This window comes from Oncorhynchus nerka, linkage group LG14 (genome assembly GCF_034236695.1).
Source record: "Oncorhynchus nerka isolate Pitt River linkage group LG14, Oner_Uvic_2.0, whole genome shotgun sequence".
NCBI classification, from domain to species: Eukaryota; Metazoa; Chordata; class Actinopteri; order Salmoniformes; family Salmonidae; genus Oncorhynchus; species Oncorhynchus nerka.
The window spans coordinates 5,234,976-5,260,973 of NC_088409.1; the positions used below are offsets into that span (position 1 = coordinate 5,234,976).

Here is a 25,998-nt window from a genome sequence, read left to right on the forward strand (position 1 = left end):
CACTGACCCACAGTAACACTGACCCACAGTAACACTGACCACTGACCCACAGTAACACTGACCCACAGTAACACTGACCCACAGTAACCCACAGTAACACTGACCCACAGTAACATTGACCCACAGTAACACTGACCCACAGTAACACTGACCCACAGTAACATTAACCCACAGTAACACTGACCCACAGTAACACTGACCCACAGTAACATTGACCCACAGTAACACTGACCCACAGTAACACTGACCCACAGTAACACTACACCATGATACTACTATAGACCTACAGAAGGTCACTCAGTCTGTTGGTTTATAGACCATGATACTACTATAGACCACGATACTACTATAGACCATGATACTACTATAGACCACGATACTACTATAGACCACGATACTACTATAGACCACGATACTACTATAGACCATGATACTACTACTATAGACCATGATACTACTATAGACCACGATACTACTATAGACCATGATACTACTACTATAGACCATGATACTACTACTATAGACCATGATACTACTACTATAGACCATGATACTACTATAGACCACGATACTACTATAGACCACGATACTACTATAGACCATGATACTACTATAGACCACGATACTACTATAGACCACGATACTACTATAGACCATGATACTACTACTATAGACCACGATACTACTATAGACCACGATACTACTATAGACCATGATACTACTACTATAGACCATGATACTACTATAGACCATGATACTACTACTATAGACCACGATACTACTATAGACCATGATACTACTATAGACCATGATACTACTACTATAGACCATGATACTACTACTATAGACCACGATACTACTATAGACCATGATACTACTACTATAGACCATGATACTACTATAGACCATGATACTACTATAGACCACGATACTACTATAGACCACGATACTACTATAGACCATGATACTACTATAGACCACGATACTACTATAGACCATGATACTACTATAGACCATGATACTACTACTATAGACCATGATACTACTACTATAGACCATGATACTACTATAGACCATGATACTACTACTATAGACCATGATACTACTACTATAGACCATGATACTACTATAGACCACGATACTACTATAGACCATGATACTACTACTATAGACCATGATACTACTATAGACCACGATACTACTATAGACCATGATACTACTACTATAGACCATGATACTACTATAGACCATGATACTACTATAGACCATGATACTACTACTATAGACCATGATACTACTACTATAGACCATGATACTACTATAGACCACGATACTACTATAGACCATGATACTACTACTATAGACCATGATACTACTATAGACCATGATACTACTATAGACCATGATACTACTATAGACCATGATACTACTATAGACCACGATACTACTATAGACCATGATACTACTATAGACCACGATACTACTATAGACCACGATACTACTACTATAGACCACGATACTACTATAGACCACGATACTACTACTATAGACCACGATACTACTATAGACCACGATACTACTACTATAGACCATGATACTACTATAGACCACGATACTACTATAGACCATGATACTACTACTATAGACCATGATACTACTATAGACCACGATACTACTATAGACCATGATACTACTATAGACCATGATACTACTATAGACCATGATACTACTACTATAGACCATGATACTACTATAGACCACGATACTACTATAGACCATGATACTACTACTATAGACCATGATACTACTATAGACCATGATACTACTACTATAGACCATGATACTACTACTATAGACCATGATACTACTACTATAGACCATGATACTACTTTAGACCATGATACTACTATAGACCATGATACTACTATAGACCATGATACTACTATAGACCACGATACTACTATAGACCACGATACTACTATAGACCACGATACTACTATAGACCATGATACTACTATAGACCACGATACTACTATAGACCACGATACTACTATAGACCACGATACTACTATAGAACATGATACTACTATAGACCATGATACTACTATAGACCATGATACTACTACTATAGACCATGATACTACTATAGACCATGATACTACTACTATAGACCATGATACTACTATAGACCATGATACTACTACTATAGACCATGATACTACTATAGACCACGATACTACTACTATAGACCATGATACTACTATAGACCATGATACTACTACTATAGACCATGATACTACTATAGACCACGATACTACTACTATAGACCATGATACTACTATAGACCACGATACTACTACTATAGACCACGATACTACTATAGACCATGATACTACTATAGACCATGATACTACTACTATAGACCATGATACTACTATAGACCATGATACTACTACTATAGACCATGATACTACTATAGACCACGATACTACTATAGACCATGATACTACTACTATAGACCATGATACTACTATAGACCATGATACTACTATAGACCACGATACTACTATAGACCATGATACTACTACTATAGACCATGATACTACTACTATAGACCATGATACTACTACTATAGACCATGATACTACTATAGACCATGATACTACTATAGACCACGATACTACTATAGACCATGATACTACTACTATAGACCACGATACTACTATAGACCATGATACTACTACTATAGACCATGATACTACTATAGACCACGATACTACTATAGACCATGATACTACTACTATAGACCACGATACTACTATAGACCATGATACTACTATAGACCACGATACTACTATAGACCATGATACTACTACTATAGACCATGATACTACTATAGACCATGATACTACTACTATAGACCATGATACTACTATAGACCATGATACTACTATAGACCATGATACTACTACTATAGACCATGATACTACTACTATAGACCATGATACTACTATAGACCATGATACTACTATAGACCATGATACTACTATAGACCATGATACTACTATAGACCACGATACTACTATAGACCATGATACTACTACTGTAGACCATGATACTACTATAGACCATGATACTACTACTATAGACCATGATACTACTATAGACCATGATACTACTATAGACCACGATACTACTATAGACCATGATACTACTACTATAGACCATGATACTACTATAGACCATGATACTACTACTATAGACCATGATACTACTATAGACCATGATACTACTATAGACCATGATACTACTACTATAGACCATGATACTACTATAGACCACGATACTACTATAGACCATGATACTACTACTATAGACCATGATACTACTACTATAGACCATGATACTACTACTATAGACCATGATACTACTATAGACCATGATACTACTACTATAGACCATGATACTACTATAGACCATGATACTACTATAGACCACGATACTACTATAGACCATGATACTACTATAGACCATGATACTACTATAGACCATGATACTACTACTATAGACCACGATACTACTATAGACCACGATACTACTATAGACCATGATACTACTATAGACCATGATACTACTATAGACCATGATACTACTATAGACCACGATACTACTATAGACCACGATACTACTATAGACCATGATACTACTACTATAGACCATGATACTACTACTATAGACCATGATACTACTACTATAGACCATGATACTACTATAGACCACGATACTACTATAGACCACGATACTACTATAGACCATGATACTACTACTATAGACCATGATACTACTATAGACCATGATACTACTATAGACCATGATACTACTATAGACCATGATACTACTATAGACCATGATACTACTATAGACCACGATACTACTACTATAGACCACGATACCCCCCCTGTCTCTCTCTGTCCCCCTCCCTCCTGTCTAGACCATGATACTACTATAGACCACTCTACTACTATAGACCATGATACTGTCCCCCCCTGTCTCTCTCTGTCCCCCCCCTGTCTCTCTGTCTCTCTCTGCCCCCTGTCTCTCTCTGTCCCCCCTGTCTCTCTCTGTCCCCCTGTCTCTCTCTCTGTCCCCCTCTCTGTCCCTGTCTCTCTCCCCCCCTGTCTCTCTCTGTCCTCTCCCCCCCCCTGTCTCTCTCTGTCCCCCCCCCTGTCTGTCTCTCCCCCTGTCTCTCTGTCCCCCCCTGTCTCTCTCTGTCCCCCCCTGTCTGCTCTCTCTCTGTCCCCCCTGTCTCTCTGTCTGTCCCCCCCCCTCTGTCTCTCTCTGTCCCCCACCCCGTCTCTCTCTACATTCCCCTCCTGCAGCCAGCCCCTGGGTTGTAGTTTCCCCTCCTGTCTCTCTCTGTCCCCCCCACTGCCCCTCCTGTCCCCCCACCCCGTCTCTCTGTCCCCCCCCTCCTGTCTCTCTCTGTCCCCCCTGTCTCTCTCTGTCCCCCCCCTGTCTCTCTCTGTCCCCCCACTGTCCCCCTGTCTCTCTCTTCCCTCTCCTGGTCCCCCCTGTCTCTCTCTGTCCCTCCCCCTGTCTCTCTCTGTCCCCCCCTCTGTCTCTCTCTCTGTCCCCCTGTCTCTCTATACATTCCCCTCTGTCCCCTCTGTCTCTGTCCCCCCGTCTCTCTCTGTCTGCCCCCCCCCGTCTCTCTCTGTCCCCCTGTCTCTCTCTGTCCCCCTCCTGTCTCTCTCTGTCCCCCCACCCCGTCTCTATACATTCCCTCTCCTGGTCCCCCCTGTCTCTCTCTGTCCCCCCTCTGTCCCCCACCCCCCTGTCTCTCTGTCCCCCCCCGTCTGTCTCTCTCTGTCCCCCCCCTCCTGTCTCTCTCTGCCCCCCTGTCTCTCCCCCTCCCCACCCCCCCCTGTCTCTCTCTGTCCCCCCACCCCGTCTGTCCCCCCTCTCTGGGTTGTCCCCTCCTGTCTCTCTGTCTCTCTCTGTCCCCCCACCCCCCCCCCTGTCTCTCTCTGTCCCCCCCACCCCGTCTCTCTCTCTGGGTTGTAGTTTCCCCCCTCTCTCTCCCCCCGTCTCTGTCCCCCTGTCTCTCTCGTCCCCCCTGTCTCTCTCTGTCCCCCCCCCCCCCCGTCTCTCTCTACATTCCCCCTCCTGCAGCCAGCCCCTGGGTTGTAGTTTCCCCTCCTGTCTCTCTCGGTCCCCCCCCGTCTCTCTCTGCCCCACCCCCTGTCTCTCTGTCCCCCCCCCACCCCGTCTCTCTATACATTCCCTCTCCTGGGTTGTAGTTTCCCCTCCTGTCTCTCTCTGTTCCCCCTGTCTCTCTCGGTCCCCCCGTCTCTCTCTGCCCCACCCCCTGTCTCTCTCTGTCCCCCCTGTCTCTCTCTGTCCCCCTGTCTCTCTATACATTCCCTCTCCTGGGTTGTAGTTTCCCCTCCTGTCTCTCTCGGTCCCCCCCCGTCTCTCTCTGTCCCCCCTGTCTCTCTCTCGGTCCCCCCCCCGTCTCTCTGTCCCCCCTGTCTCTCTCTGCCCCACCCCCTGTCTCTCTCTGTCCCCCCCCACCCCGTCTCTCTATACATTCCCTCTCCTGGGTTGTAGTTTCCCCTCCTGTCTCTCTCGGTCCCCCCCCGTCTCTCTCTGTCCCCCTGTCTCTCTCTGTCCCCCCACCCCGTCTCTCTGTCCCCCCACCCCGTCTCTCTATACATTCCCTCTCCTGGGTTGTAGTTTCCCCTCCTGTCTCTCTCTGTCCCCCACCCCGTCTCTCTATACATTCCCTCTCCTGGGTTGTAGTTTCCCCTCCTGTCTCTCTCTGTCCCCCCTGTCTCTCTCTGTCCCCCCCCACCCCCTGTCTCTCTCTGTCCCCCCCCACCCCGTCTCTCTATACATTCCCTCTCCTGGGTTGTAGTTTCCCCTCCTGTCTCTCTCTGTCCCCCTGTCTCTCTCTGTCCCCCCCCACCCCCCTGGGTTGTAGTTTCTGTCTCTCTCTGTCCCCCCCCACCCCGTCTCTCTATACATTCCCTCTCCTGGGTTGTAGTTTCCCCTCCTGTCTCTCTCTGTCCCCCCTGTCTCTCTCTGTCCCCCCCCCCCCCCTGTCTCTCTCTGTCCCCCCACCCCGTCTCTCTATACATTCCCTCTCCTGGGTTGTAGTTTCCCCTCCTGTCTCTCTCTGTCCCCCCTGTCTCTCTCTGCCCCCCCCCCCTGTCTCTCTCTGTCCCCCCACCCCGTCTCTCTATACATTCCCTCTCCTGGGTTGTAGTTTCCCCTCCTGTCTCTCTCTGTCCCCCTGTCTCTCTCTGTCCCCCCCCACCCCCTGTCTCTCTCTGTCCCCCCCACCCCGTCTCTCTATACATTCCCTCTCCTGGGTTGTAGTTTCCCCTCCTGTCTCTCTCTGTCCCCCCCCCCGTCTCTCTATACATTCCCTCTCCTGGGTTGTAGTTTCCCCTCCTGTCTCTCTCTGCCCCCCCCCCGTCTCTCTCTGCCCCCTGTCTCTCTCTGTCCCCCACCCCCTGTCTCTCTCTGTCCCCCCTCCTGTCTCTCTCGGTCTCTCTCGGTCCCCCTGTCTCTCTCTGTCTCCCCCCACCCCGTCTCTCTATACATTCCCTCTCCTGGGTTGTAGTTTCCCCTCCTGTCAGCTCAGATAAACCTCTTAATTAAACTAAACATTGATCGTGTCAGTTTGGACTGTCAGACCCGTTGTGATGTGTGGATAAGTGTCATGGTGTCAGGGGTTGATTAGAGTTGTCCCCCCTGTCTCTCTCTGTCCCCCCTGTCTCTCTCTGTCCCCCCTGTCTCTCTCTGTCCCCCCCTGTCTCTCTCTGTCCCCCCTGTCTCTCTCTGTCCCCCTGTCTCTCTCTGTCCCCCCTGTCTCTCTCTGTCCCCCCCTGTCTCTCTCTGCCCCCCCCCGTCTCTCTCTGCCCCCTGTCTCTCTCTGTCCCCCCGTCTCTCTCTGTTCCCCCTCCTGCAGCCAGCCCCTGGGTTGTAGTTTCCCCTCCTGTCTCTCTCTGTCCCCCCTGTCTCTCTCTGTCCCCCCTGTCTCTCTCTGTCCCCCCTGTCTCTCTCTGTCCCCCCACCCCCCACGTCTCTCTCGGGGCCCGTTGTGATGTCAGACTCGTTGTGATGTGTGGATAAGTGTCATGGTGCCAGGGGTCAGGTGTAAGTGTCATGGTGCCAGGGGTCAGGGGTCAGGTGTAAGTGTCATGGTGCCAGGGGTCAGGTGTAAGTGTCATGGTGCCAGGGGTCAGGGGTCAGGTGTAAGTGTCATGGTGCCAGGGGTCAGGTGTAAGTGTCATGGTGCCAGGGGTCAGGTGTAAGTGTCATGGTGTCAGGGGTCAGGTGTAAGTGTCATGGTGCCAGGGGTCAGGTGTAAGTGTCATGGTGCCAGGGGTCAGGGGTCAGGTGTAAGTGTCATGGTGCCAGGGGTCAGGTGTAAGTGTCATGGTGCCAGGGGTCAGGTGTAAGTGTCATGGTGCCAGGGGTCAGGTGTAAGTGTCATGGTGCCAGGGGTCAGGGGTCAGGTGTAAGTGTCATGGTGCCAGGGGTCAGGGGTCAGGTGTAAGTGTCATGGTGCCAGGGGTCAGGTGTAAGTGTCATGGTGCCAGGGGTCAGGTGTAAGTGTCATGGTGTCAGGGGTCAGGTGTAAGTGTCATGGTGCCAGGGGTCAGGGGTCAGTGTCATGGTGCCAGGGGTCAGGTGTAAGTGTCATGGTGCCAGGGGTCAGGGGTAAGTGTCATGGTGTCAGGGGTCAGGTGTAAGTGTCATGGTGTCAGGGGTCAGTGTCATGATGCCAGGGGTCAGGTGTAAGTGTCATGGTGCCAGGGGTCAGGGGTCAGTGTCATGGTGTCAGGTGTAAGTGTCATGGTGCCAGGGGTAAGTGTCATGGTGCCAGGGGTCAGGGGTCAGGGGTTGATTAGAGTTGCGTTCATCAATGTGTAATACTTTCCTATCGGTGTTCAGCCTCCGGTGATGAGACCATCCGGTGTCAACCGATCAGATTCGTCACCGACCGTTGCCACAGCGACTAGCCTAAACTTTTTTTTAGGTTAAAACGGAACTCGATCCTGGTTTTTTTTGAAGTCATCGTAAGTTTTCGCAGACTATTGACTTCACGGAGAAGTAACGTGATGGTTTGACTCGCTATTGACTTCACGGAGAAGTAACGTGATGGTTTGACTCGCTATTGACTTCACGGAGAAGTAACGTGATGGTTTGACTCGCTATTGACTTCACGGAGAAGTAACGTGATGGTTTGACTCGCTATTGACTTCACGGAGAAGTAACGTGATGGTTTGACTCGCTATTGACTTCACGGAGAAGTAACGTGATGGTTTGACTCGCTATTGACTTCACGGAGAAGTAACGTGATGGTTTGACTCGCTATTGACTTCACGGAGAAGTAACGTGATGGTTTGACTCGCTATTGACTTCACGGAGAAGTAACGTGATGGTTTGACTCGCTATTGACTTCACGGAGAAGTAACGTGATGGTTTGACTCGCTATTGACTTCACGGAGAAGTAACGTGATGGTTTGACTCGCTATTGACTTCACGGAGAAGTAACGTGATGGTTTGACTCGCTATTGACTTCACGGAGAAGTAACGTGATGGTTTGACTCGCTATTGACTTCACGGAGAAGTAACGTGATGGTTTGACTCGCTATTGACTTCACGGAGAAGTAACGTGATGGTTTGACTCGCTATTGACTTCACGGAGAAGTAACGTGATGGTTTTGGGAGGGAGGAATGGGAGATGGTTGTAATTCTTTAAATCCCAGCTAATTTCATCTCTCTCTCCGTCCTTCATCTGATCTAACTGCAGCCACATGGTGTATATTAGTCCTAATCCGCCACAGCCAATAGCAACGCAGACAGGGGAGAGGAAGTGACACGTTTAATCTCCAAAATCAAACAGGAATTTGAACCCCCCCCCATTCATTCAGTGGAACAGGAATTCATGTCTGGCCCTGTGAACCCTCTGAGTACATCCCAAATGACACCCTATTCCCTATATAGTACACTACTTTAGATTAGGGCCCAATGGCTCCCTGTTCCCTACATAGTACACTACCTTAGATTAGGGCCCAATGACACCCTATTCCCTATATAGTACACTACTTTAGATTAGGGCCCAATGACACCCTGTTCCCTACATAGTGCACTACTTTGACCAGAGCCCTATTCTGTGTGTTCTGACGGTGTTCTGTGTGTTCTGGCGGTGTTCTGTGTGTTCTGACGGTGTTCTATGTGTTCTGACGGTGTTCTGTGTGTTCTGACGCTGTTCTTGTGTTCTGAGTTCTGTGTGTTCTGACGCTGTTCTGTGTGTTCTGACGGTGTTCTGTGTGTTCTGTTCTGATGTTCTGTGTGTTCTGAAGGTGTTCTGTGTGTTCTGACGGTATTCTGACTGTGTTCTGTGTGTTCTGACGGTGTTCTGTGTGTTCTGACGGTGTTCTGACGGTGTTATGTGTGTTCTGAAGGTGTTCTTACGGTGTTCTGTGTGTTCTGACGGTGTTCTGTGTGTTCTGACGGTGTTCTGTGTGTTCTTACGGTGTTCTATGTGTTCTGACGGTGTTCTGTGTGTTCTGACGCTGTTCTTACGGTGTTCTGTGTGTTCTGACGGTGTTCTGTGTGTTCTGACGGTGTTCTGTGTGTTCTGACGATGTTCTGTGTGTTCTGAAGGTGTTCTGTGTGTTCTGACGGTATTCTGACTGTGTTCTGTGTGTTCTGACGGTGTTCTGTGTGTTCTGACGGTGTTCTGACGGTGTTCTGTGTGTTCTGAAGGTGTTCTGTGTGTTCTGACGCTGTTCTTACGGTGTTCTGTGTGTTCTGACGGTGTTCTGTGTGTTCTGACGGTGTTCTGTGTGTTCTGAAGGTGTTCTGTGTGTTCTGACGCTGTTCTTACGGTGTTCTGTGTGTTCTGACGGTGTTCTGTGTGTTCTGACGGTGTTCTGTGTGTTCTGACGGTGTTCTGACGGTGTTCTATGTGTTCTGACGGTGTTCTGTGTGTTCTGACGCTGTTCTTACGGTGTTCTGTGTGTTCTGACGGTGTTCTGTGTGTTCTGACGGTGTTCTGTGTGTTCTGACGCTGTTCTTACGGTGTTCTGTGTGTTCTGACGCTGTTCTTACGGTGTTCTGACGGTGTTCTGTGTGTTCTGACGGTGTTCTGTGTGTTCTGACGATGTTCTGTGTGTTCTGAAGGTGTTCTGTGTGTTCTGACGGTATTCTGACTGTGTTCTGTGTGTTCTGACGGTGTTCTGTGTGTTCTGACAGTGTTCTGACGGTGTTCTGTGTGTTCCGACGGTGTTCTGTGTGTTCTGACGGTGTTCTGTGTGTTCTGGCGGTGTTCTGACGGTGTTCTGACGGTGTTCTGTGTGTTCTGACGGTATTCTGACTGTGTTCTGTGTGTTCTGACGGTGTTCTGTGTGTTCTGACAGTGTTCTGGCGGTGTTCTGTGTGTTCTGACGGTGTTCTGTGTGTTCTGGCGGTGTTCTGACGGTGTTCTGTGTGTTCTGACGGTGTTCTGTGTGTTCTGAAGATGTTCTGTGTGTTCTGACGGTATTCTGACTGTGTTCTGTGTGTTCTGACGGTGTTCTGTGTGTTCTGACGGTGTTCTGACGGTGTTCTATGTGTTCTGACGGTGTTCTGTGTGTTCTGACGCTGTTCTTACGGTGTTCTGTGTGTTCTGACGGTGTTCTGTGTGTTCTGAAGGTGTTCTGTGTGTTCTGACGGTGTTCTGTGTGTTCTGACGGTGTTCTGTGTGTTCTGACAGTGTTCTGACGGTGTTCTGTGTGTTCCGACTGTGTTCTGACGGTGTTCTGTGTGTTCTGGCGGTGTTCTGACGGTGTTCTGACGGTGTTCTGTGTGTTCTGACGGTGTTCTGTGTGTTCTGACGGTGTTCTGTTTGTTCTGACGGTGTTCTGTTTGTTCTGACGGTGTTCTGATGGTGTTCTGATGGTGTTCTGATGGTGTTCTGACGGTGTTCTGTGTGTTCTGACGGTGTTCTGGCAGTGTTCTGTTTGTTCTGATGGTGTTCTGTTTGTTCTGACGGTGTTTTGATGGTGTTCTGACGGTGTTCTGTGTGTTCTGACGGTGTTCTGTGTGTTCTGACGATGTTCTGTGTGTTCTGAAGGTGTTCTGTGTGTTCTGACGGTATTCTGACTGTGTTCTGTGTGTTCTGACGGTGTTCTGTGTGTTCTGACGGTGTTCTGTGTGTTCCGACGGTGTTCTGTGTGTTCTGACGGTGTTCTGTGTGTTCTGGCGGTATTCTGACGGTGTTCTGACGGTGTTCTGTGTGTTCTGACGGTATTCTGACTGTGTTCTGTGTGTTCTGACGGTGTTCTGTGTGTTCTGGCGGTGTTCTGACGGTGTTCTGTGTGTTCTGACGGTGTTCTGTGTGTTCTGAAGATGTTCTGTGTGTTCTGACGGTATTCTGACTGTGTTCTGTGTGTTCTGACGGTGTTCTGTGTGTTCTGACGGTGTTCTGACGGTGTTCTATGTGTTCTGACGGTGTTCTGTGTGTTCTGACGCTGTTCTTACGGTGTTCTGTGTGTTCTGACGGTGTTCTGTGTGTTCTGAAGGTGTTCTGTGTGTTCTGACGGTGTTCTGTGTGTTCTGACGGTGTTCTGTGTGTTCTGACAGTGTTCTGACGGTGTTCTGTGTGTTCCGACTGTGTTCTGACGGTGTTCTGTGTGTTCTGGCGGTGTTCTGACGGTGTTCTGACGGTGTTCTGTGTGTTCTGACGGTGTTCTGTGTGTTCTGACGGTGTTCTGTTTGTTCTGACGGTGTTCTGTTTGTTCTGACGGTGTTCTGATGGTGTTCTGTGTGTTCTGACGGTGTTCTGGCAGTGTTCTGTTTGTTCTGATGGTGTTCTGTTTGTTCTGACGGTGTTCTGATGGTGTTCTGACGGTGTTCTGTGTGTTCTGATGATGTTCTGTGTGTTCTGACGGTGTTCTGTGTGTTCTGACGGTGTTCTGATGGGTTTCTGTTTGTTCTGATGGTGTTCTGTGTGTTCTGACGGTGTTCTGTGTGTTCTGACGGTGTTCTGACGGTGTTCTGACGGTGTTCTGATGGTGTTCTGTGTGTTCTGACGGTGTTCTGTGTGTTCTGACGGTGTTCTGATGGGTTTCTGTTTGTTCTGATGGTGTTCTGTGTGTTCTGACGGTGTTCTGATGGTGTTCCGACGGTGTTCCGATGGTGTTCTGACGGTGTTCTGACGGTGTTCTGTGTGTTCTGACGGTGTTCTGATGGTGTTCTGACGGTGTTCCGATGGTGTTCTGACGGTGTTCGGTGTGTTCTGGCAGTGTTCTGTTTGTTCTGAAGGTGTTCTGTGTGGTGTAATGAATGTCTGTACATCACATGATGAAATAAAGCTAGTTTAGTCTCCTCCTCCCCCTAGTTTTAATGGATCCAGTCTAGTCCCCTCTTCACCTCCGCCCCCTAGTTTTAATGGATCCAGTTTAGTCTCCTCTTCACCTTCGCCCCCTAGTTTTAATGGATCCAGTCTAGTCCCCTAGTTTTAATGGATCCAGTTTAGTCCCCTAGTTTTAATGGATCCAGTTTAGTCCCCTCTTCTCCTCCGCCCCCTAGTTTTAATGGATCCAGTTTAGTCCCCTCTTCTCCTCCGCCCCCTAGTTTTAATGGATCCAGTTTAGTCCCCTCTTCTCCTCCGCCCCCTAGTTTTAATGGATCCAGTGTAGTCTCCTCGCCCCCTAGTTTTAATGGATCCAGTTTAGTCCCCTCTTCACCTCCGCCCCTAGTTTTAATGGATCCAGTGTAGTCTCCTCGCCCCTAGTTTTAATGGATCCAGTTTAGTCCCCTCTTCTCCTCGCCCCCTAGTTTTAATGGATCCAGTTTAGTCTCCTCTTCACCTTCGCCCCTAGTTTTAATGGATCCAGTTTAGTCCCCTAGTTTTAATGGATCCAGTTTAGTCCCCTAGTTTTAATGGATCCAGTTTAGTCCCCTCTTCTCCTCCTCCCCTAGTTTTAATGGATCCAGTTTAGTCCCCTTCACCTCCGCCCCCTAGTTTTAATGGATCCAGTTTAGTCCCCTCTTCACCTTCGCCCCCTAGTTTTAATGGATCCAGTGTAGTCCCCTCTTCACCTCCGTCCCCTAGTTTTAATGGATCCAGTGTAGTCCCCTCTTCACCTCCGTCCCCTAGTTTTAATGGATCCAGTGTAGTCTCCTCGACCCCTAGTTTTAATGGAACCAGTTTAGTCCCTCTTCTCCTCTGCCCCTAGTTTTAATGGATCCAGTTTAGTCCCTCTCCTCCTCCGCCCCTAGTTTTAATGGATCCAGTTTAGTCCCCTCTTCACCTCCGCCCCTAGTTTTAATGGATCCAGTTTAGTCCCCTAGTTTTAATGGATCCAGTTTAGTCCCCTCTTCTCCTCCGCCCCCTAGTTTTAATGGATCCAGTTTAGTCCCCTCTTCTCCTCCGCCCCTAGTTTTAATGGATCCAGTTTAGTCTCCTCTTCACCTTCGCCCCTAGTTTTAATGGATCCAGTTTAGTCCCCTCTCTCCTCCGCTCCCCTAGTTTTAATGGATCCAGTTTAGTCCCCTCTTCACCTCCGCCCCTAGTTTTAATGGATCCAGTTTAGTCCCCTAGTTTTAATGGATCCAGTTTAGTCTCCTCTTCACCTCCGCCCCCTAGTTTTAATGGATCCAGTTTAGTCCCCTAGTTTTAATGGATCCAGTTTAGTCTCCTCTTCTCCTCCGCCCCTAGTTTTAATGGATCCAGTTTAGTCCCCTCTTCCCCTCCGCCCCCTAGTTTTAATGGATCCAGTGTAGTCTCCTCGCCCCTAGTTTTAATGGATCCAGTTTAGTCCCCCTCTTCACCTCCGCCCCTAGTTTTAATGGATCCAGTGTAGTCTCCTCGCCCTCTAGTTTTAATGGATCCAGTTTAGTCCCCTCTTCTCCTCGCCCCCTAGTTTTAATGGATCCAGTTTAGTCTCCTCTTCACCTTCGCCCCCTAGTTTTAATGGATCCAGTTTAGTCCCCTCTTCACCTCCGCCCCCTAGTTTTAATGGATCCAGTTTAGTCCCCTAGTTTTAATGGATCCAGTTTAGTCTCCTCTTCACCTCCGCCCCCTAGTTTTAATGGATCCAGTTTAGTCTCCTCTTCTCCTCGCCCCCTAGTTTTAATGGATCCAGTTTAGTTCCCTCTTCACCTCCGTCCCCTAGTTTTAATGGATCCAGTTTAGTCCCCTTCTCCTCGCCCCTAGTTTTAATGGATCCAGTTTAGTCTCCTCTTCTCCTCTGCCCCTTAGTTTTAATGGATCCAGTTTAGTCTCCTCTTCTCCTCCGCCCCCTAGTTTTAATGGATCCAGTTTAGTCCCCTCTTCTCCTCCGTCCCCTAGTTTTAATGGATCCAGTTTAGTCCCCTCTTCTCCTCCATCCCCTAGTTTTAATGGATCCAGTTTAGTCTCCTCGCCCCCTAGTTTTAATGGATCCAGTTTAGTCTCCTCTTCACCTTCGCCCCCTAGTTTTAATGGATCCAGTTTAGTCTCCTCTTCACCTCCGCCCCCTAGTTTTAATGGATCCAGTTTAGTCCCCTCTTCACCTCCGCCCCCTAGTTTTAATGGATCCAGTTTAGTCCCCTCTTCTCCTCTGCCCCCTAGTTTTAATGGATCCAGTTTAGTCCCCTCTTCACCTCCGCCCCCTAGTTTTAATGGATCCAGTTTAGTCCCCTAGTTTTAATGGATCCAGTTTAGTCTCCTCTTCACCTCCGCCCCCTAGTTTTAATGGATCCAGTTTAGTCTCCTCTTCTCCTCGCCCCCTAGTTTTAATGGATCCAGTTTAGTTCCCTCTTCACCTCCGTCCCCTAGTTTTAATGGATCCAGTTTAGTCCCCTCTTCTCCTCGCCCCCTAGTTTTAATGGATCCAGTTTAGTCTCCTCTTCTCCTCTGCCCCTTAGTTTTAATGGATCCAGTTTAGTCTCCTCTTCTCCTCCGCCCCCTAGTTTTAATGGATCCAGTTTAGTCCCCTCTTCTCCTCCGTCCCCTAGTTTTAATGGATCCAGTTTAGTCCCCTCTTCTCCTCCATCCCCTAGTTTTAATGGATCCAGTTTAGTCTCCTCGCCCCCTAGTTTTAATGGATCCAGTTTAGTCTCCTCTTCACCTTCGCCCCCTAGTTTTAATGGATCCAGTTTAGTCTCCTCTTCACCTCCGCCCCCTAGTTTTAATGGATCCAGTTTAGTCCCTCTTCACCTCCGCCCCTAGTTTTAATGGATCCAGTTTAGTCCCCTCTTCTCCTCTGCCCCCTAGTTTTAATGGATCCAGTTTAGTCCCCTCTTCACCTTCGCCCCTAGTTTTATTGGATCCAGTGTAGTCTCCTCGCCCCTAGTTTTAATGGATCCAGTGTAGTCTCCTCCGCCCCTAGTTTTAATGGATCCAGTGTAGTCTCCTCCGCCCCCTAGTTTTAATGGATCCAGTGTAGTCTCCTCCGCCCCTAGTTTTAATGGATCCAGTGTAGTCTCCTCGCCCCTAGTTTTAATGGATCCAGTGTAGTCTCCTCGCCCCTAGTTTTAATGGATCCAGTGTAGTCTCCTCGCCCCTAGTTTTAATGGATCCAGTGTAGTCTCCTCGCCCCTAGTTTTAATGGATCCAGTGTAGTCTCCTCGCCCCTAGTTTTAATGGATCCAGTGTAGTCTCCTCGCCCCCTAGTTTTAATGGATCCAGTGTAGTCTCCTCGCCCCCTAGTTTTAATGGATCCAGTGTAGTTTCCTCGCCCCCTAGTTTTAATGGATCCAGTGTAGTCTTCTCGCCCCCTAGTTTTAATGGATCCAGTGTAGTCTCCTCGCCCCCTAGTTTTAATGGATCCAGGTGGCTGTAAATCATTCTAACAGTGACCTGCGTGTCATCGGTGAATAACGGGATGGCTGAGTGATAGAAGGATATACATACATATATATATATACACTATACACATAGAGGAGAGAGAGAAGGGACATTTATACATACACACTCTATACACATAGAGGAGAGAGAGAGAGAGAGAGAGTGTGTGTGTGTGCGCAAACGTGTGTGTAGTGTGTGAGTACGTTCATGTGTGTGTGTGTGGTTCTGACCCTGTGTCTCTCTGTCCCAGTGTGTGTGGTTCTGACTCTGTGTCTCTGTCCCAGTGTGTGTGTGGTTCTGACTCTGTGTCTCTGTCCCAGTGTGTGTGTGGTTCTGACTCTGTGTCTCTGTCCCAGTGTGTGTGTGGTTCTGACCCTGTGTCTCTCTGTCCCAGTCTGTGTGTGGTTCTGACTCTGTGTCTCTCTGTCCCAGTGTGTGTGTGGTTCTGACTCTGTGTCTCTCTGTCCCAGTGTGTGTGTGGTTCTGACTCTGTGTCTCTCTGTCCCAGTGTGTGTGGTTCTGACCCTCTGTCTCTCTGTCCCAGTGTGTGTGTGTGGTTCTGACTCTGTGTCTCTGTCCCAGTGTGTGTGTGGTTCTGACTCTGTGTCTCTCTGTCCCAGTGTGTGTGGTTCTGACTCTGTGTCTCTCTGTCCCAGTGTGTGTGTGTGGTTCTGACTCTGTGTCTCTGTCCCAGTGTGTGTGTGGTTCTGATCCTCTGTGTCTCTGTCCCAGTGTGTGTGTGGTTCTGATCCTCTGTGTCTCTGTCCCAGTGTGTGTGTGGTTCTGATCCTCTGTGTCTCTGTCCCAGTGTGTGTGTGGTTCTGACTCTGTGTCTCTCTGTCCCAGTGTGTGTGTGGTTCTGATCCTCTGTGTCTCTGTCCCAGTGTGTGTGTGGTTCTGACTCTGTGTCTCTGTCCCAGTGTGTGTGTGGTTCTGACTCTGTGTCTCTGTCCCAGTGTGTGTGTGGTTCTGACCCTCTGTGTCTCTGTCCCAGTGTGTGTAGGGCAGCAGGACTTCACCATGGCGACAGGGCCTAAAGAAGAACCGGTCCCCCCTGTCCAAGAGACGTCTGTCAAGAGGCTGGTGGTTGGACCTCTGGACTTACGGCTCAACAGCAGCGCCGTGCACCGCCTTCTCAAGATGCTGGCCTGCGCCATGGACCACGAGTACCAACCCTACTACAAACCACAACCAGGTAGATACCAACCCTACTACAAACCACAACCAGGTAGATACCAACCACAACCAGGTAGATACCAACCCTACTACAAACCACTACCAGGTAGATACCAACCACAGCCAGGTAGATACCAACCCTACTACAAACCACTACCAGGTATATACCAACCCTACTACAAACCACAACCAGGTAGATACCAACCCTACTACAAACCACAACCAGGTAGATACCAACCCTACTACAAACCACAACCAGGTAGATACCAACCCTACTACAAACCACAACCAGGTAGATACCAACCCTACTACAAACCACAACCAGGTAGATACCAACCACAACCAGGTAGATACCAACCCTACTACAAACCACTACCAGGTATATACCAACCCTACTACAAACCACAACCAGGTAGATACCAACCCTACTACCAACCACATCCAGGTAGATACCAACCCTACTACAAACCACAACCAGGTAGATACCAACCACAACCAGGTAGATACCAACCCTACTACAAACCACAACCAGGTAGATACCAACCACAACCAGGTAGATACCAACCACATCCAGGTAGATACCAACCCTACTACAAACCACAACCAGGTAGATACCAACCACAACCAGGTAGATACCAACCCTACTACAAACCACAACCAGGTAGATACCAACCACAACCAGGTAGATGCCAACCCTACTACCACCCACAACCAGGTAGATACCAACCCTACTACCACCCACAACCAGGTAGATACCAACCCTACTACAAACCACAACCAGGTAGATGCCAACCCTACTACCAACCACAACCAGGTAGATACCAACCCTACTACAAACCACAACCAGGTAGATACCAACCCTACTACAAACCACAACCAGGTAGATACCAACCCCAACCAGGTAGATACCAACCCTACTACCAACCACAACCAGGTAGATACCAACCCTACTACAAACCACTACCAGGTATATACCAACCCTACTACAAACCACTACCAGGTAGATACCAACCCTACTACAAACCACAGCCAGGTAGATACCAACCCTACTACAAACCACAACCAGGTAGATACCAACCCTACTACAAACCACAACCAGGTAGATACCAACCCTACTACAAACCACAACCAGGTAGATACCAACCACATCCAGGTAGATACCAACCCTACTACAAACCACAGCCAGGTAGATACCAACCCTACTACAAACCACTACCAGGTAGATACCAACCACAACCAGGTAGATACCAACCCTACTACAAACCACAACCAGGTAGATACCAACCACAGCCAGGTAGATACCAACCCTACTACAAACCACAACCAGGTAGATACCAACCCTACTACAAACCACAACCAGGTAGATACCAACCACAACCAGGTAGATACCAACCCTACTACAAACCACAACCAGGTAGATACCAACCCTACTACAAACCACTACCAGGTAGATACCAACCACAACCAGGTAGATACCGACCCTACTACAAACCACAACCAGGTAGATACCAACCCTACTACAAACCACAACCAGGTAGATACCAACCACAGCCAGGTAGATACCAACCCTACTACAAACCACAACCAGGTAGATACCAACCACAACCAGGTAGATACCGACCCTACTACAAACCACAACCAGGTAGATACCAACCCTACTACAAACCACTACCAGGTAGATACCAACCCTACTACAAACCACAACCAGGTAGATACCAACCACAACCAGGTAGATACCACCCCTACTACAACCCACAACCAGGTAGATACCAACCCTACTACAACCAGGTAGATACCAACCCTACTACAAACCACAACCAGGTAGATACCAACCCTACTACAACCAGGTAGATACCAACCCTACTACAACCCACAACCAGGTAGATACCAACCACAACCAGGTAGATGCCAACCCTACTACCACCCACAACCAGGTAGATACCAACCCTACTACCACCCACAACCAGGTAGATATCAACCACAACCAGGTAGATACCAACCCTACTACAAACTACAACCAGGTAGATACCAACCACAACCAGGTAGATACCAACCCTACTACAAACTACAACCAGGTAGATACCAACCAAAGCCAGGTAGATACCAACCACAACCAGGTAGATACCAACCCTACTACAAACCACAGCCAGGTAGATACCAACCACAACCAGGTAGATACCAACCACAACCATGTAGATACCAACCACAGCCAGGTAGATACCAACCACAACCAGGTAGATACCAACCCTACTACAAACCACAACCAGGTAGATACCAACCACAGCCAGGTAGATACCAACCCTACTACAACCCACAACCAGGTAGATACCAACCACAACCAGGTAGATACCAACCCTACTACCAACCACAACCAGGTAGATACCAACCCTACTACAAACCACAACCAGGTAGATACCAACCCTACTACAAACCACAACCAGGTAGATACCAACCCTACTACAAACCACAACCAGGTAGATGCCAACCACAGCCAGGTAGATACCAACCCTACTACAACCAGGTAGATACCAACCCTACTACAAACCACAACCAGGTAGATACCAACCACAGCCAGGTAGATACCAACCCTACTACAACCACAACCAGGTAGATACCAACCCTACTACAACCAGGTAGATACCAACCCTACTACAAACCACAACCAGGTAGATACCAACCACAACCAGGTAGATACCAACCCTACTACAACCACAACCAGGTAGATACCAACCCTACTACAACCACAACCAGGTAGATACCAACCCTACTACAAACCACAACCAGGTAGATACCAACCCTACTACAACCCACAACCAGGTAGATACCAACCCTACTACAAACCACAGCCAGGTAGATACCAACCACAACCAGGTAGATACCAACCCTACTACCAACCACAACCAGGTAGATACCAACCCTACTACAAACCACAGCCAGGTAGATACCAACCCTACTACCACCCACAACCAGGTAGATACCAACCCTACTACCACCCACAACCAGGTAGATACCAACCCTACTACAAACCACAACCAGGTAGATACCAACCCTACTACAAACCACAACCAGGTAGATACCAACCACATCCAGGTAGATACCAACCCTACTACAAACCACAACCAGGTAGATACCAACCCTACTACAAACCACTACCAGGTAGATACCAACCACAACCAGGTAGATACCGACCCTACTACAAACCACAACCAGGTAGATACCAACCCTACTACAAACCACTACCAGGTAGATACCAACCCTACTACCACCCACAACCAGGTAGATACCAACCCTACTACAAACCACAACCAGGTAGATACCAACCCTACTACAAACCACATCCAGGTAGATACCAACCACAACCAGGTATATACCAACCCTACTACAAACCACAACCAGGTAGATACCAACCCTACTACAACCCACAACCAGGTAGATACCAACCCTACTACCAACCACAACCAGGTAGATACCAACCACATCCAGGTAGATAACCCAGGTGATACCACCACAACCAGGTAGATACCAACCCTACTACAAACCCAGGTAGATACCAACCCTACCAGGTACAAACCACAACCAGGTAGATACCAACCCTACTACAACCACAACCAGGTAGATACCAACCCAGGTAGATACCAACCCTACAGCCAGGTAGACTCCACAACCAGGTAGATACCAACCCTACTACAAACCACAGCCAGGTAGATACCAACCCTACAACCAGGTAGAGAGCCAGGTAGATACCAACCCTACTACAAACCACAGCCAGGTAGAGCCTACTACAAACCACAACCAGGTAGATACCAACCCTACTACAACCCACAACCAGGTAGATACCAACCCTACTACAAACCACAGCCAGGTAGATACCAACCACAACCAGGTAGATACCAACCCTACTACAAACCACAACCAGGTAGATACCAACCCTACTACAAACCACAACCAGGTAGATACCAACCCTACCAAACCACAACCAGGTAGATACCAACCACAACCAGGTAGATACCAACCCAGGTACTACAACCACAACCAGGTAGATACCAACCCTACTACAACCAGGGTAGATACCAACCCTACTACAAACCACAACCAGGTAGATACCAACCCTACTACAACCAGGGTAGATACCAACCCTACTACAACCACAGCCAGGTAGATACAACCACAACCAGGTAGATGCCAACCCTACTACCACCACAACCAGGTAGATACCAACCCTACTACCACCACAACCAGGTAGATACCAACCACAACCAGGTAGATACCAACCACAACCAGGTACATACCAGGTAGATACAAACCACAACCAGGTAGATACCAACCCCAGGTACTACAAACCACAACCAGGTAGATACCAACCCTACTACCAACCACACAACCAGGTAGATACCAACCCTACTACAAACCACAACCAGGTAGATACCAACCACAACCAGGTAGATACCAACCACAGCCAGGTAGATACCAAACCACAACCAGGTAGATACCAACCCTACTACAAACCACAACCAGGTAGATACCAAAACCACAGCCAGGTAGATACCAACCCTACTACAAACCACAACCAGGTAGATACCAACCACAGCCAGGTAGATACCAACCCTACTACCAACCACAACCAGGTAGATACCAACCCTACTACAAACCACAACCAGGTAGATACCAACCCTACTACAAACCACAACCAGGTAGATACCAACCCTACTACAAACCACAACCAGGTAGATGCCAACCACAGCCAGGTAGATACCAACCCTACTACAACCAGGTAGATACCAACCCTACTACAAACCACAACCAGGTAGATACCAACCACAGCCAGGTAGATACCAACCCTACTACAACCACAACCAGGTAGATACCAACCCTACTACAACCAGGTAGATACCAACCCTACTACAAACCACAACCAGGTAGATACCAACCACAACCAGGTAGATACCAACCCTACTACAACCACAACCAGGTAGATACCAACCCTACTACAAACCACAACCAGGTAGATACCAACCCTACTACAAACCACAACCAGGTAGATACCAACCCTACTACAAACCACAACCAGGTAGATACCAACCCTACTACAAACCACAGCCAGGTAGATACCAACCACAACCAGGTAGATACCAACCCTACTACCAACCACAACCAGGTAGATACCAACCCTACTACAAACCACAGCCAGGTAGATACCAACCCTACTACCACCCACAACCAGGTAGATACCAACCCTACTACAACACAACCAGGTAGATACCAACCCTACTACAAACCACAACCAGGTAGATACCAACCCTACAAACCACAACCAGGTAGATACCAACCACATCCAGGTAGATACCAACCCTACTACAAACCACAACCAGGTAGATACCAACCCTACTACAAACCACTACCAGGTAGATACCAACCACAACCAGGTAGATACCAACCCTACTACAAACCACAACCAGGTAGATACCAACCCTACTACAAACCACTACCAGGTAGATACCAGGTACTACCACCCACAACCAGGTAGATACCAACCCTACTACAAACCACAACCAGGTAGATACCAACCCTACTACAAACCACATCCAGGTAGATACCAACCACAACCAGGTATATACCAACCCTACTACAAACCACAACCAGGTAGATACCAACCCTACTACAACCCACAACCAGGTAGATACCAACCCTACTACCAACCACAACCAGGTAGATACCAACCACATCCAGGTAGATACCAACCACAACCAGGTAGATACCAACCCTACTACAAACCAGGTAGATACCAACCCTACTACAAACCACAACCAGGTAGATACCAACCCTACTACAAAGATACAACCAGGTAGATACCAACCACAACCAGGTAGATACCAACCCTACTACAACTCACAACCAGGTAGATACCAACCCTACTACAACCCACAGCCAGGTAGATACCAACCACAACCAGGTAGATACCAACCCTACTACAAACCACAACCAGGTAGATACCAACCCTACTACAAACCACAACCAGGTAGATACCAACCCTACTACAACCCACAACCAGGTAGATACCAACCCTACTACAAACCACAGCCAGGTAGATACCAACCACAACCAGGTAGATACCAACCCTACTACCAACCACAACCAGGTAGATACCAACCCTACTACAAACCACAACCAGGTAGATACCAACCCTACTACAAACCACAACCAGGTAGATACCAACCACAACCAGGTAGATACCAACCCTACTACAACCCACAACCAGGTAGATACCAACCCTACTACAACCAGGTAGATACCAGGTACTACAAACCACAACCAGGTAGATACCAACCTACAACCAGGTAGATACCAACCCTACTACAACCCACAACCAGGTAGATACCAACCCAACCAGGTAGATACCCTACAACCACCCACAACCAGGTAGATACCAACCCTACCCACCCACAACCAGGTAGATACCAACCACAGCCAGGTAGATACCAACCCCTACTACAAACCAGGGTAGATACCAGCCACAACCAGGTAGATACCAACCCTACTACAAACTACAACCAGGTAGATACCAACCCCAGGTAGATACCAACCACAACCAGGTAGATACCAACCCTACTACAAACCACAGCCAGGTAGATACCAACCACAACCAGGTAGATACCAACCACAACCAGGTAGATACCAACCACAGCCAGGTAGATACCAACCACAACCAGGTAGATACCAACCCTACTACAAACCACAACCAGGTAGATACCAACCACAGCCAGGTAGATACCAACCCTACTACAACAACCAGGTAGATACCAACCACAACCAGGTAGATACCAACCCTACTACCAACCACAACCAGGTAGATACCAACCCTACTACAACCACAACCAGGTAGATACCAACCCTACTACAAACCCTACAAACCAGGTAGATACCAACCACAACCAGGTAGATACAAACCACAACCAGGTAGATACCAACCACAGCCAGGTAGATACCAACCCTACTACAACCCAGGTAGATACCAACCCTACTACAAACCAGCCCTACAACCAGGTAGATACCAACCACAGCCAGGTAGATACCAACCCTACTACAACCACAACCAGGTAGATACCCTACTACAAACCACAACCAGGTAGATACCAACCCTACTACAAACCACAACCAGGTAGATACCAACCCTACTACAACCACAACCAGGTAGATACCAACCCTACTACCCCACACCAGGTAGATACCAACCCTACTACAAACCACAACCAGGTAGATACCAACCCTACTACAAACCACAACCAGGTAGATACCAACCACAGCCAGGTAGATACCAACCCTACTACAAACCACAACCAGGTAGATACCAACCCTACTACAAACCACAGCAGGTAGATACCAACCACAGCCAGGTAGATACCAACCCTACTACCAACCACAACCAGGTAGATACCAACCCTACTACAAACCACACCAGGTAGATACCAACCCTACTACCCACAACCAGGTAGATACCAACCCTACTACAACCACAACCAGGTAGATACCAACCCTACTACAAACCACAACCAGGTAGATACCAACCACAGCCAGGTAGATACCAACCCTACTACAAACCACAACCAGGTAGATACCAACCCTACTACAACCACAACCAGGTAGATACCAACCCTACTACAAACCACAACCAGGTAGATACCAACCCTACTACAACCACAACCAGGTAGATACCAACCCTACTACCACAGCCAGGTAGATACCAACCCTACAAACCCAGGTAGATACCAACAGCCAGGTAGATACCAACCCTAACCACAACCAGGTAGATACCAACCCTACTACAAACCACAACCAGGTAGATACCAACCACACCACCAGGTAGATACCAACCCTACTACAAACCACAACCAGGTAGATACCAACCCTACTACAAACCACAGCCAGGTAGATACCAACCCTACTACCACCCACAACCAGGTAGATACCAACCCTACTACAAACCACAACCAGGTAGATACCAACCCTACTACAAACCACAACCAGGTAGATACCAACCACAACCAGGTATATACCAACCCTACTACCCACAACCAGGTAGATACCAACCCTACTACAACCCACAACCAGGTAGATACCAACCCTACTACAACCACAACCAGGTAGATACCAACCCATACCAGGTAGAAAACCACAACCAGGTAGATACCAACCCTACTACAAACCAGGTAGATACCAACCCTATACAAACCACAACCAGGTAGATACCAACCCTACTACAAACCACAACCAGGTAGATACCAACCCTACTACAACCCAGGTAGATACCAACCCTACTACAAACCACAACCAGGTAGATACCAACCACAACCAGGTAGATACCAGCCAACCACAACCAGGTAGATACCAACCCTACTACAAACCACAACCAGGTAGATACCAACCCTACTACAAACCACAACCAGGTAGATACCAACCCTACTACAACCCACAACCAGGTAGATACCAACCCTACTACAAACCACAGCCAGGTAGATACCAACCACAACCAGGTAGATACCAACCCTACTACAACCACAACCAGGTAGATACCAACCCTACTACAAACCACAGCCAGGTAGATACCAACCCTACTACAAACCACAACCAGGTAGATACCAACCACAACCAGGTAGATACCAACCCTACTACAAACCACAACCAGGTAGATACCAACCCTACTACAAACCACAACCAGGTAGATACCAACCCTAGATACAACCACAACCAGGTAGATACCAACCCTACTACACCAGGTAGATACCAACCCTACTACAAACCAAGATACCAACACAACCAGGTAGATACCAACCCTACTACAACCACAACCAGGTAGATACCAACCCTACTACCACCCACAACCAGGTAGATACCACAAACCACAACCAGGTAGATACCAACCAAACCACAACCAGGTACTACAACCACAACCAGGTAGATACCAACCCTACTACAAACCACAACCAGGTAGA

General features: G+C 48.1%; 1 protein-coding gene across 1 annotated transcript in view; it reads left to right on the forward strand.

The window, feature by feature from the left end:
- LOC135574943 (intermembrane lipid transfer protein VPS13B-like) overlaps window positions 1–25,998 on the forward strand; it is a 415,456-nt gene that overhangs the window by 30,250 nt on the left and 359,208 nt on the right. The window contains 1 exon segment of the mRNA XM_065027065.1: window positions 16,830–17,030. Within this exon segment, the coding sequence (XP_064883137.1) occupies window positions 16,830–17,030 (201 nt within the window).